The sequence below is a fragment of the Hoplias malabaricus genome, chromosome 18 (genome assembly GCF_029633855.1).
Source record: "Hoplias malabaricus isolate fHopMal1 chromosome 18, fHopMal1.hap1, whole genome shotgun sequence".
Lineage (NCBI taxonomy): Eukaryota > Metazoa > Chordata > Actinopteri > Characiformes > Erythrinidae > Hoplias > Hoplias malabaricus.
Genome location: NC_089817.1, coordinates 31735416 through 31750383, shown reverse-complemented (window position 1 = coordinate 31750383; position 14968 = coordinate 31735416). Strand labels below are relative to the sequence as shown.

The 14968-nt window shown below is 37.3% G+C and overlaps 1 protein-coding gene across 1 annotated transcript; it reads right to left on the bottom strand.

The window, feature by feature from the left end:
* Nucleotides 1-5784: 5784 nt before the first annotated feature.
* On the bottom strand, nucleotides 5785-6798 carry LOC136674452 (trace amine-associated receptor 6-like). Its single transcript, XM_066650457.1, has one exon. It carries the CDS (start codon nucleotides 6796-6798, stop codon nucleotides 5785-5787), a length of 1014 nt encoding a protein of 337 aa, XP_066506554.1.
* Between the last annotated feature and the right edge of the window lie 8170 nt (nucleotides 6799-14968).

Genomic DNA, 14968 nt, shown 5'->3' with positions numbered 1-14968 from the left:
CGCAGCTACGTTCTTTCTTGGGTTTTGCCTCGTATTATAGGTGTTTTGTGGAGAGGTTTGCTAAGAGTGCAGCGCCGTTGCATCGCTTAGTTGCCAAGTTGCGTTTGTTGGCATGGTGGATGCTTGCAGTGAACTTTTACTGCTAGTTGGGGACGTGATATTGTAGGTATGTGTTGTGCGATTAATACATGTCAGTGCATTTTAGATGCTGAACGGTGTTTTATTGTACTACAGGCTGAGTAGCCCTCGAGAGCCATAAAGGTGTGGGGTGTGTTGGAAATCACTACGTGTGCACGCTATTACGGGTTGCAACAAACATACTGCAGTTAGCTGATTACATTGGGAAGGGCGTGTGAGTATTAACATTTTGTTTTTGGAGTACTAGCTAGTGAATAGAGAGAGCTGGGAATACTAATGCTCACTTTAGTTAATTTGTAACTGCAGAACTGCTTTAGAAAACTAACAATTATTTCCGCTCACACTAGTGAACTGTGTAAGAATGTTTTAATTTAAGTAGCAGTACAAGTAAGACATTGACTTAAAGGATGACTGTACACTGCTAGGATTGCAACGTGTACACGGGACACAGTTAAAAGACCGCGGTGCCAGATAGAAGCTCATAACCAGTGGAGGATTGAATAGTTGTGGTTACCGAAGCGTGTGCAGGTCTGTCACTAAGATACATACAGGTAACGGTGTGTTTGAGTACAGAAATATGTATGGAAGTGTGTTTACCATTTTTTTTTCCTAGATGGGATCATGAAGGGATGGATTGGGGTAGATTGTTATTGTTTTTTTTATTTGTTGTTGTTGCAGGTCGCTGTGTGGCTGTACCAGCCACTGTTTTCCTTCCTCAAATCTTTTTTTTTTTATTTTTTTGTGTAGTTTTTTATTATTCTGGGTTATTTGACTTATTAAAAGCTTAACGTCTTCCTTGCCATTGGAATAGTTATTCCTTGTCTTTTAGAAGTATTTATAGCTCTATTGTGTTTTAACAGTATATTGCTAGAAAGTTGATTAGTGGGCAGTATTGGCCAAAATATTCACAAGGGGTTTTTATTCTTTCTTTTTGATTCTTGTATTTTCCTTATTGGGTATTTTCCTTTTGTTTTATCGCTTTAATCATTGTGGCAGTTTTGAGCTGCACTGTGGTAATTGGTGTGGAGTGGGTTTTTTTTGTTTGCTTTATTGGGTTTAATATATATATATGTGTGTGTTTGTGTGGGGTGATGATCATTTATTTATTATCTTTATTCATTATTGTGGGATTGGATCCAGCCTGTATAATTGCCATTTGTGATTTGAGTTTATTTTTTTTCTTGGGTTTGTTTTCTCTTGTGGATTATTTATCGATGCTTTCTGCTAACAAACTTTTTAGATCATTTTATTATTTAATAAAGTGTATAAATCTTGCTCCTACTTCTGTGCTGTCTCCCCTCATTCAGTGAGGCTCTTTCAGGGATGGGAGAAAATTAGAATTGAGTCATTGTGGTGCTATTTAGGTTAAAGGGTTGGGATTGTTATGATAGCCCTTGATAGAAGTTGAAGTTGGTGAGCACCCGAGGCAACATCTGTATCAATGTGCTGGTTTAACTTTTTTCAAATCTCTCCTCATGGCAGTCTATATTATTTGAGGCTATCATCCAGTACCTAGTTTTACCAGTTAATAAATGATCATTTCAAATAATGTGTACTGCTGACTAATTTAACAAATTCATGCAATCATGGAGAATCTTAACAAAACACTGTTTTTCAAACTAAATCACACCTACTAATTTATAGAAAAAAATGTATATTTCTTACTAATACATTTCTACTTTTCTTGCTGATAATAACTGATGATAACTGATAAGCTGATGATAACTGATAATGCACATTAATAAACAATTCTATAAAAATAGATCAGTATAAATTAGAACATAAAGAATGTCATTAAGAAAAAAAAATTGGTCCAATTTTAGTAATCCCAGAACTATGGTGATGTTTTTTATTTTAATTACCTAACAAATAGTAGAATTCCTTTGTGCATTTAGGCAGAATAACACATTTTCTCATCCTGGTTCTTGTGCTTTCAATTAAATGCAGTGAGGGGAAAAGTAGTCCAACTGGAGCAAAATCATATACAAACAACTATGAATATATTAATACAGCATAATGAGGTCCATGGTAATACAATAACAACATCTACTACTGCAAAGGATATTGTTATATGTCTATAGCATTAGCGAACATAGTCAAAGTTTGATATGAAACAAATCAACTATTGTGAATATATTATTTTTGCCATGTTTAATTTCTAATTCCTATCGTATTGATTTGTACTTTAAATGTAAATTTATTTACAATTTAATTTTGAGTTTTTTCACAATCTCCATTGATTGTAAAAGCTCATGTATAAGTAAAAAATGAAATGTAATTCTTGTCCAATTTTATAAAAAAAATATTAAAGATAAAATATAAAAATAATTATATGCACTTCAGAGGAAAGAAACAAAATGAAATAAATTGAAAATTATGAAACATTTATAGAAAGATAATTTTTCTATTTTAAGAGCAGAATGCATAATAAAAATACCATAAAGCATGCTTCTGAATCTTGGCATCTTGGAGTTCCAATGCCCTATTTGAATGTGTGCATTTTTTTTCCTGCTGAAAAACATTCATATCAGGAATGTGTAGCTTAGTGCGGACTCCAGGACCATGGAACTGCTACAAATTATAGATATATGTGGAAATATAAGACATAAGAACAGTAAATACTAATAATATAAGAAATATAAGAAATTACATATCATCCAAATATTTCTTTGTGACTGATGCATGCTGTGTGGTAAAATATTTATGTGATATGGGAGTTTCCTGATATGAGCTCAGTTCTGTTAAGACTGTTCTCTGTACAAATTAAATTTTGAAGAAGATGACTCAAATATTCTGCAAGTTACAATATACTTCATTGATGCTCTGAACCAGGAATAATAAACAGAGTAAAGAAGGGGGTTTACAAAGGAGTTGAAATAAAATAACCAGCTACATACAGTCCACAACACTGACAAGTTTCCAGTTTACAGTCAAGCTTTCCAGTGACAGAGAACTTAAAGGGCATTACATTTTTTTTTTTTGTCCCCAGCTGTAGTACCTGGACTGGAACAGGAAGTTAAAACATCACTGAATCGCACACAAACTGAGTAGAATGATACATACAGCAATATAAGGCCACCAACAATCTAAAGTAAAGCCCAATGCCTGTCTATAATTCTGCTGATTATCACAACTTCTCTTCACACCCTGTACATACATTTATACATTTCTAAGTAGTAAAGGCAATGGAGTGAAGAAGTGCTAGACATTGGACACACATGCGTAATAAGAGCGAATTATCAAAGTTTAATTCCACAAAATAGCAAAGACAATACCTATTAGACTGCCACGGACACTGGTTTAAATGTTATAGCTACAAGCTTAAGCCAGCAAGTGTTGAGTTGGTTTGAATTAAATGCAAATTATAACAAATCAAAATGATTTTTTGGATTGAATAAACTACTGGTGTTTTAGTGGTTAAATAATTTAGACTAAGTTCCTTTTTTATACCAAAAAGTCCATTTTTTTCAGAATCTGGAAAGGTAACTACTATTATGAAATTCTGGAGATATCTGAGATGAAGGCATTTTTTATTAACAATACTTAACAGAAATTGTGACATGGTGAATGCCTGTATACAGGGCTGAGTATTACAATAAGTATGAATGAGAATTGCTCTGTTATGTTAAGAATTATCTTGGATCAGTGGTTTTCTGAAAGCTCCAAAACATGGAAATCCTCACAATTCTTTCATTGAATCAATTCTTTAATTGTATATCATTTTACAAGTGATGTCCCAAATAGGTTTAAACTTGGACAGAGTAATCATATGCCTAACCAGTTAAATGTGGAGAGAATATTTATTTCCTAATCTGCAAATTCAAATCAGAGATTTTTTAAATATTTCATAATAATTCTAATATTATTTTATAGACACTCAAATTGCTATTCATATGATTCCTTAAATCACAAGCTATGTGCAAGGGAGGTTTATTTATACAGCAATTTTCTTAATCATTCAAAATGTTTTACAAATGGGAAAATACAAAGATAAACACCCAACTGTCCAATCAGACCATTTATAAATATAATACAAGTTATCTATTGAGAGATATAATTAAGGCAAAGACAATAAGGTCACAATACTACACTGATAGTTATTTTGTAGAATGAGATATACACTATAGCAATATATGCGGTTACATATAATGAATGAATGAATGAAAAAGTAGGTATCTGCAAATCTCAAAATTAAATACAATTGCAAAATTTGTGACCCTGTGGTAAATGTGATGCTTTTGGGGGTGCTGCAGGTTTAAATCATCTAATTTGTTCATATTTAACAAATAGACGTAGGTTTGTCATTGAAAACACATTTGCTTTGCATTTTTTGGTTAAATATCAAGTTAATTAAGTTAGATTTAGTTAATTAAGTTAGATATGTTTTCTTTAAATGCGGTTAGTATTTACACCTAAGAATTTTAACTAAATTTTAGATTTTATTGATCACTTGATTGTTGTGGGTTTTACCATTATTTTGTTATTCTTAAATTTTAAATATATATATATATTTTTATTTTCCTTTGCTCTGATGTTGACATTCTGGAAATATATGTAACAACACATTCTAACCCATGTCTTGAATGGTGGAAACATCTGGGAAGCAACAAAACATGAACCCTCCCACTAACATGTGAATGGCTCATATGAATCATCTGATATTAAACATTGCATGACAACTTACAGTGACAGTCAGACATTGGTAAAAAAAATTTTTACTGTGAATTTACTGTGAATATTTACTGTGTTTACTGTGAATATTTGTAGCTCTTGGGCTTTAACTAATTTTGCACAAAGAATGCAACACATGTTTCATGGCAAATATAATAGTCCTCAGTAGTGGGATTTGACCAACATAGAGCTGGATAATTTTTTGGGTATTTTGGAGTCAAATTTCTAATTTCTAATTTCTCATTTTTTGAGCTAGGAATTGTCTCATCACAGATACGGAGTAGAGACATTGTGATTCTCAATAGAACATTGCAGATGCCTGATCTAAAGTCATGAGTCAATTAAAAGCAGTAAGGTACTGACTTTCTCACAATGGCAGAGTTGACTGATTGTTAGATACTTTGGTACCTGTAGACAGGACACTGACAGGGCCAGTCATAGGAAAACATATGGCCTGTGCCCAGTCACAGTAAACACTTACTTTATTTTTAAGTACATGAAAAGGCAGGACATAAATTAGTTTGTTATATAGACTTAAATCTTTATTTTTTTATCACACATGTGCTTTTTTTGAAAATTAAATGGAATTATATTAGTGTGAACATAAATTTGTTCACACTAGTTCAGTTTGTAAATCCCATCATTTGAATTTATTTATTAAATGTAATATGATTTTTACTTATATCTCTGTGTAATGACAGACCCAATAGATGTGAAAGTTGGTTTATAATAATCTTTAAAAAAAACTTAATGATGAAATGGCCTACATTAAAATTAAAAGCTCAGGTTTTCAGGACCAGGAAAGAGAGCTGCCTCTATAATATTTTGAAGGAATATGAGAGGAGAAGAATATTAATTCACTTTACACAGCATTAAATGATATCAGCTGATGATGAATTTTAAACTGATGAAATAATGTTACATTGTAGAAACGTCCTGTCCAAAGTGATGTATAGTGTAGTAAATGCTCCCTTATTATGAATATTCACTATACAAAATTAATCTTGAAGATGAGGATTCAAATATTCTGCAAGTTACAATATACTTCACTGATGCTCTAAACCACACATAGAAAACAGAATACAGTAGTGGGTTCACAGAGGAGTTAATATATAATATCCAAGTAAACACTGGCCACACCATTGATGCAGTTGTCAAGCTTTCAGCTGAAAGAGAATTTATGTTATAAGGTATACAGCATGCAAGATAAACAAAAATGACAGTGCCTAATTTTGTGGCTGCTTTAGTGTGATAAGTGTTTGCTTTTTTTATATGTGATGCACCATTGATCACAGCGCTAATAGCTTTGGCTTGATGTCTCGCCACATTAAAAATCAAACTATACAACACCAGTATAACAGAGCAAGGGATTACAAATGAAACCACAAAATCAACAACTACCCAAGAATGTTTTACAACAAGAACACATTCACCGTAGCATGTAGTGTGAAGCTGTGCTGGAGTGAGATGATCATTAAAATACAAAATAATAGTGTTATATATTAGGCAGGAAAACCAGCCCAGAGTTAGGCATATAGACATTTTACACACAGTGACTCTAGTGTGATAAAGCAAGGGGTCACACACAGCAATGTATCGATCTACTGCAATTAATACCAGACTAAATATAGATGCCACCATTGCAAGAAAACTGATCAGTGGAATTACAGAGCATGCCATTATACCAAGATACCAACATGAGTCTATCAGCTGCATTATATTCACAGGCATAACAAACAGACCCACTAGAAGATCAGCCACAGCCAGAGAGAGGATGATCAGGTTGGTTGGCGTGTGGAGCTGCTTGAAGTGAGAGATGGAGATGATCACCAGCAAGTTCAGAAACACAGTACACACAGATATACATGAGAGAATCATGAACAGAAATATATAAGCAGGTCCTGCTTGGACCTCCTTTCTGCAAGATGCATTATTGTCAGGAAAGCAGTACTGGACTGTGATGTTTCGTTTGTATTCTGTGTTTTCCATCCTAAAGTGACCTAGACCTTCCAGTTGGAATTTTGTTGCTGTTTTATACCTAAACATGGACCCTCCCACTAACATCTGAATGGCCCATTTTTATCATATGATAAGTACATTGCATCATAATTTAGAATGTAAGCCAAAAATAGGGAAAGGCTGTGATTGTGTTTACAGTAAGTCTTTGTAACTCTGTCATATAACAGTCCATGAAACATCAGATGACACCTGCTCTATACACAGTTCTAAGAAGTTTTGGAGTTTGAGCAGCAGGTTACAAATGTAGTAACCCTATAATTGCTCAGTTCACAGTTGTCTGGGATCAGGGATTATCTGAATGCTCCAAAACAAATCCTCACAATTGTTTCATTGTATCATTTTAATTGTTTGAATCATTTTAACCATGATTTCTTTTATTGCAAATATTTAGGCAAAGTTGAGCAAACAGAGGGTTAAATATGGAAAAATAAATTGGATTATCATTTTACTATCTGCCCTGTGAAGGACTGGCGCCCCCTCCAGGGTGATAAGCGGTTACAGATAATGTATGAATGAATGAATGTTACTATCTTATTTGTTAAATAACTTCTAATCCCTACCTTTTTCATTTGTTATTAAATATAAAATTATTTACATTCATTGTGTTACTGTGGTTACAGACTGACCCAATGCAAAGATATTTTAAAAGCAAAATCTGTCATTATTTTATATAATTGAAGCTATGTAATAACATCATTTTGGGAGTAGCACCACGCCCGAACTCCTCCTCTCAGCCCAATATATACCCTGCAAATTCACGTCATTTCCATGTCAGACAAACTTGCTTCATTTAGCTCAGGAGATGGATCTATACACGACTGCTTCACTACGTCAGCTCGCTCCTCCGTGCTGAGTCATTCCTGCTGATCCCCATATTCGGAGCCGTGTTTAGCCATTATCAAGCCCACCGAGCCTCCTGCTTTAAACTTGCTCCCACCTCCAACCCGTCTCCACCCTTTTCTCACATTCATTGTGAAATGGGGGGGGGGACTTCTCCCCAAAGACTTCTCAGTTTCAGCCTCTACGGGCGTGGTCCATATTAGCAAATTGTATCTTGCATTGTTATGCTTTGGGCAGCACAGTGACGCAGCAGGCAGTGTCGCAATCACATAACTAGGCTATGCTATATGTGACACACCGTAATGTGTGGTCACACTATGTGGTGAATTTTGGTTGTATTGTGTGAATTTTGTCATTTGTCAAGTTTGGATCCCAGTCTTCTGATTTCTGTTATAAGATAAATTGAGTACTCTCCTGAGTTACGCCACGAGGGGGCACCTACTCCCTAGTGAGACCGTCTTCAGACTTGGCCAAAGCTGGAGAAGGAAACACACTACTGTCGCCCGTCTCACGATATTCCTGTTTCTTTTCAGGTTAGTAAGTAATAACATCACATAACAACACACTGTCCCGCATGCCCCTTGACATTGACAAGTATGTGACAGAGTGTACTGAGGAATTGTCTCACAAGGTTGTGCAAGCCACATGGGGTGGCACTAAAGCAGCCCAGGAACAGGATGGTTGCTGCCCTGGCTCTCACTGCTAACATGAGCCAAAACCCCCCAACATCACTCCCAACCATCAGGAGTGAGGAGTTGGCCAAGGCTCAAAGGGAAGACCCGGCAGTGGGAGAAGTCATCCAGCTAAAAGAGAGCAATGTTGTAATGACAAATGAGATACAACGGACAGTAAATAGATCAGCCAGGAGACTCCTTCATGAATGGAGCAAACTGTATCTCGAAAATGGACTTATGTACAGACAGACCAGTGAAAGGTAGCAACTTGTCCTCCCAGCTAGATACAAGGCCATAGTGTTAAAGTACCTCCAAGATGACATGGGGCATATTGGCACCGAACATATACTGTCTCTAGCTAGAGAGAGGTTTTACTGGCCGTTTATGAAGCAGGAAGTTGAGGAATATGTCGCTAAGAAATGTCCCTGTATCAAGCAGAAAAAACCCGCTGGACATGTGCGTGCCCCAATGGGTACAATAACTTCAAATTCACCTTTAGATCTTGTATGCATAGACTACCTCCGCCTAGAACCCAGCCGAGGTGGATATGAATATATCCTGGTCGTATTGGATCATTTCACGAGGTTTGCTGAGGCATACCCAACCAAAAATAAGTCAGGGAGGACAGCAGTTGAGCGCATCTTCAGTGACTTCATCCAGCATTTTGGGTATCCTGGCAGGCTGCATCATGACCAGGGTCGTGAATTTGAAAATGAGCTCTTCAGGACTCTGAGGGAGAAAGCTGGTATTGGACATTCGAGGAACACACCATATCATCCCCAATGCAATCCTGCTGAGAGGTTTAACCGGATTCTCTTCCAGATGCTTAGGGCACTTGGTGATAAAGAAAAAGAACGCTGGAAAGATCACCTCCAACAAACAGCGAATGCTTACAACTGCACAAGACATGAGTCAACCGGGTACTCTCCTTATTTTTTGATGTATGGGCATCACCCCAGTCTCCCAATAGATTTGTTGTTTGGCCTAATTGGGGAGAAAAAAACTTTGTCTTACAGAAGCTATGCTGAAAAATGGGCAGAAAATATGACTGAAGCATACACGATTGCTTGTGAGAACAGTAGACTATCCAGTGAACGAGGCAAATCCTATTATGACAAAAAGCTCAGGGGTGTCATCTTGCGTCCTGGGGACCGGGTCCTCGTTAGAAATTTCAGTGAGAGAGGGGGGCCCGGGAATCTCAGATCATACTGGGAAAGAAGCATCTATGTAGTCAAAGAACAAGTAGCTGGCAAACCTCTGTATGTAGTGTATCGAGAGGCAGGAGACGGACAGAAGACCCGAGTACTCCACCGTAACTTGTTACTACTTGTGAACGACTTACCGGTTGAGACTCCACTAAACCTCCACATCCCTAGACGTACACCAAGCAGACGAACAAAAAGAAACAATCAGTCACATGACAGAAAAGTGAGGGGACAGCTGGAAGTAAGTGACTCGGAAGACAGTAATGAAACATTTTGGTTGAGGATTCCTGTAAGAGAGAGAGTGTCCAATGGGAGAAAGGCTCATCTTAGTAGACCCACCCAACATCAGACAAACCCGTTCCCTGCAAAAGCAAACAAACATGCACCAGTACCTGTATGGGAAAAAAATCATCCCAATATGCCAGTCAGCCAGGAGCCAGTCACTCTGGAAGACAACCTTGCGGAAGCACTTTCACTACCCGAATCAGTCCCATCAGAAAGCACAGAAGACGAACTCTTAGTTCCAAGTGAAGAAGAAGGACCTACACACACTCCCCCACCACACTCATCCAGAGGCGTAAGAAAGTCAACAAGGGAGAGGAAGCCTAGGCAGATGTTCACATATCAGACTTTGGGTGAACCTTCTTTTCAGCCTCATCCCACTGTTGCAATGCTTTCTTCACCCTACATCCCGCCAGGGATGATTTCCCCTTATATCCCAGGACCCACTGGTTTCACACGTTTCTTCCCATACACTTACACACCTTACATATACAAAACACCCTTGTTTTATTAAATATTACTGTTGTGTGTTAATTGTTTTTGGAAAAAAAAATAATGTTGTATATGTCAGGAGCCATTCTTATTTTGTCAGGGAGTGTGTGACACACCATAATGTGTGGTCACATTATGTGGTGAATTTTGGTTGTATTGTGTGAACTTTGTAATTTTGTCAAGTTAGGATCCCAGTCTTCTGATTTCCGTTATAAGATAAATGAAGTACTCTCCTGAGTTACGCCACAAGGGGGCACCTACTCCCTAGTGAGACGGCTTAGTGTGGCTTCAGCTACCGTCTTCAGACTCGGCAGAAGCTGGAGAAGGAAACATACTACTGTCGTCCGTCTCACGATTTTCCTGTTTCTTTTCAGGTTAGTAAGTAATAACATCACATATGTGATCCATATATTTGGCATACCAAGTAACGGTAACTCCAGAGTAGTAGCTCATTCAAACAGAACACTCGTTTGTTTATTTTGTGCTTTAAGAAGTGAAGCGTTGCTGTAGCTGTGTGTGATAGCCATGATTGTGTTTGTTTTTTCTGAACTTAAGGTCTGCCTTTTGTAATGATTGAGTAGCACGGCTCCTCTACCAATATGAAAGTTGAGGAGTTAATAGAGATTATTTTGTGATCGTTCTGGTTTAAATGATTGTTAATGATGAGAGTGAATGTTTTTCTCTTTGCGCTGTTGAGTCCAATGAAGTGTACCACCACACTGATGTGCCTTTACTATGGTACAACCCAGGAATGCTTGTCCTGTAAGCCTATGTGAAAATAATATTGCACTTATTTATTGTAACCAAGTATGCACTGCAACAAGCATAGATTTAATTGATTTGCAGATAGCATTTGTTTTGACTGTGTACATTTTGGTTATGTTATTTGAGTTTATAATGAATTATATTCCGTGTTATTTTGGTTTTGGTAATAGAGAAAGACTGGATGTGTTGTAAAGGATTTGAAACACATGAATGTGTAAAAATAAAGACTCGGCAGAAGCTGGAGAAGGAAACACACTACTGTCATCTGTCTCACGATTTTCCTGTTTCTTTTCAGGATATAATCTGTTGGCAGCCCACTCACTAGGGGCCTGTTTTATATATACATCACAGGTTTTCAAGTACAGAAATAGTAACCACTGGGACATACTAATGTATGTGATAAGATCAATTAGAATGTGAAATGATAGTAATATTTATAATAATAATGATAATAATAATATCACAAGGCCAAACACGACATTAGCTGAAGCCTTCTGAAAGTATATTTATTTGTAGTGAAAGTATATTCACACTGCTGTGTATTAAAGTATTGAACATGGGAAGGTGGGAAATATCTGATTATGGTCTCAGCTCTGTTTAAGATGTTCTCTGTGCAAATTCAGCACTTCACCTCATGGACTAGTGGCAAATATTTATTAATGTGATATTATTATGGTAAAGGCTTGTATTTATCAATTCCTTTTGATACAAACATAATGAATTTCACCCCTAATACCCAAAAAGTTCTGTTGACTTACTGATTGGTAAAACAATTGCCAAATTGAAACTTGAGGATGAGGATTCAAATATTTTGCAAGTGACAAAATATTTTACTGAGACTCTGAACCATGAATAGAACACAGAATACAGCAAAGTTCAAAGCAGAGTTCATATAAGCAAGATGCACAAAAATTATGGTGCCTAGTTTTTTTAGCTGCTTTGGTGTGTGAAGAACCTGATATTTTGGTCCCTTGTATTTGGGCTGCCATTATCTATAGTACATTATGTAGAGGAGACTCAGTAAACTCAGCTTAAGTCTTGTACAGAGCATTGTCTTCATTATCATTATCTGTAACCGCTTAATCCAATTCAGGGTCGCGGTGGGTCCAGAGCCTACCTGGAATAATTGGGCGCCAGGTGGGAATACACCCTGGAGGGGGCGCCAGTCCTTCACAGGGCAGCACAGACACACTCACACCTACGGACACTTTTGAGTCGCCAATCCACCTACCAACGTGTGTTTTTGGACTGTGGGAGGAAACCGGAGCACCCGGAGGAAACCCACACAGACACAGGGAGAACACACCAACTCCTCACAGACAGTCACCCGGAGCAGGAATCGAACCCACAACCTACAGGTTCCTGGAGCTGTGTGACTGCGACACTACGTGCTGCGCCACCGTGCCGCCCTTGTACGGGGCAAGACAAGGCAAAATTTCTACTTACGAAATTGCAAAATTAAGTATATAAAAATCTCAAAAAAATGAATGAAAATACAATTAAAAAGATGTTACTCAGTGGTAAATGTGATGCTTTTGAGTCTGTTGCAGGTTCGTTCATTTATTCATTCATTCATTATCTGTAACCGCATTTCCAGTTCAGGGTCGCTGTGGGTCCAGAGCCTACCTGGAATCATTGGGCGCCAGGCAGGAATACACCCTGCAGGGGCACCAGTTCTTCACAGGGCAACACAGACACACACACATTCACTCACACACTCACACTTTTGAGTCGCCAATCCACCTACCAACGTGTGTTTTTGGACAGTGGGAGGAAACCGGAGCACCAGGAGAAAACCAATGCAGACACGGGGAGAACACAGCAAACTCCTCACAGACAGTCACTGGAAAGGACACTGACCGGGCTAGTCTTAGGACAACTTTTTGGCTGTACCCAGTCACATGAACAATTTCTTTATTTTTAAGTAAATGAAAAGGCAGGGCATGAATTATTTTGGTTTGTCTTCATAAATCTCTTTCAAAGTTTTAGCTGCTTACTAAATTAGCAGATTCACAAAAAAAGGTTACACCCAGCATATCACAAAATCTCTTTTCTCTTTTCAAAATCTCACTTTCAGTTTATTTCTATTTAGGAAAAGCAGTGGCGGGGAAGAGGTGTACATGAGGCAAGCACAACTATGAATGAATTATCACAGATTTATTCATTCCTTATTAGAATAGGTTACTATTAAACTTCTAATGACTGTACAGGGTGGTTACAGCTATAGGTTTAAACCATTACTATTATTTTAATCATACATGTAGTTTACATGAAACTTGAATGGAAGCATATTGGTGTGAACATAAATTTGTAACTTCAGTTTCTAAATCCCACCATTTGTATTTATTTATTAAATGTAATAGGATTTACAGTTATATTTCTGTGTAATGACAGACCCAGTAGATGTTAAAGTGGATTTATTAGCAAAAATCTGCCATGGATTCATTGATTCATTTTATGCAAATTATGAGACACAGTACCCAATAATTTTCAGAGGAAAGCACTGCACAAAGATAGGTTAAACTTTAAAAATGACTTAAAGAGGAAAAGGCCTACATTAAAATTCAAAGCTCAGGGTTTTTTAGGACCAGGGAACAGAACTGCCTCTATAATATTTTGAAGGAATATGAGAGGAGAAGAATATTAATTCACATTACACATCATTAAATGACATCAGCTGATGATAAATTTTAGACTAATGAAATAATGTTACATTGTAAAAACGGCCTGTCCAAAGTGGTGTATAGTGTAGTAAATGCTCTCTTATTATGAATGCTCACTATACAAAGTGAATCTTGAAGACGAGGCTTCAAATATTCTGCAAGTTACAATATACTTCACTGATGCTCTGAACCACACATAGAAAAGAGAATACAGTAGTGGGTTCACAGAGGAGTTAATATATAATATCCAAGTAAACACTGGCCACACCATTGATGCAGTTGTCAAGCTTTCAGTTGAGATAGAATTTAAGCTATAAGGTATATAGCAAGCAAGATAAACCAAAATTATGGTGCCTAATTTTTTGGCTGCTTTAGTTTGATGAGAGCCTGAAATGTTTTTTATGTGTGAAGCACCATTGATCACAGCCCTGATAGCTTTGGCTTGATGTCTCGCCACATTGAAAATCAAACTATACAATGCCAGTATAACAGAGCAAGGGATTACAAATGAAATCACAACATCAGAAACTACTCAAGAACGTTTTACGACAAGAACACATTCACCGTAGCATGTAGTATGAAGCTGTGCTGGAGTGAGATGGTCATTAAAATACAAAATAATAGTGTTATATATTAGGCAGGAAAACCAGCCCAGAGCTAGGCATATAGACATTTTACTCACAGTGACTCTAGTGAGATAAAGCAAGGGGTCACACACAGCAATGTATCGATCTACTGCAATTAATACCAGACTAAATATAGATGCCCCAACTGCCAGAAAACTGATCAGTGGAATCACAGAACATGCCATTTTACCAAGATACCAACAGGAATCCATCAGTTGCATTATATTTACAGGCATAACAAACATTCCCACTAGAAGATCAGCCACAGCCAGAGAGAGGATGAGCAGGTTGGTTGGAGTGTGGAGCTGCTTGAAGTGAGAGATGGAGATGATCACCAGCATGTTCAGAACCACAGTGCACACAGACATACAGGAGAGAAAAATGAAAATAAATATATAGGTATGGCCTGTCTGGACCTCCTTTCTGCAAGATGAGTTGTTGTCAGGAAAGCAGTACTGAGCTGTGATGTTCTTAATGATTGCGTTATCCATTTGATACAGACACGTCTTCCTAGTAGCAGTGATCTGACTGTTATTCTGGAATACCGGACTGAGAGCTCTGCCTTTTGACATGCCCCTTTATAGAACATAGGA

What these genes read in the sequence shown, in the direction of transcription:
- LOC136674452 (XM_066650457.1), bottom strand. Translation starts at nt 6,798, where the DNA reads ATGGAAAACACAGAATACAAACGAAACATCACAGTCCAGTACTGCTTT.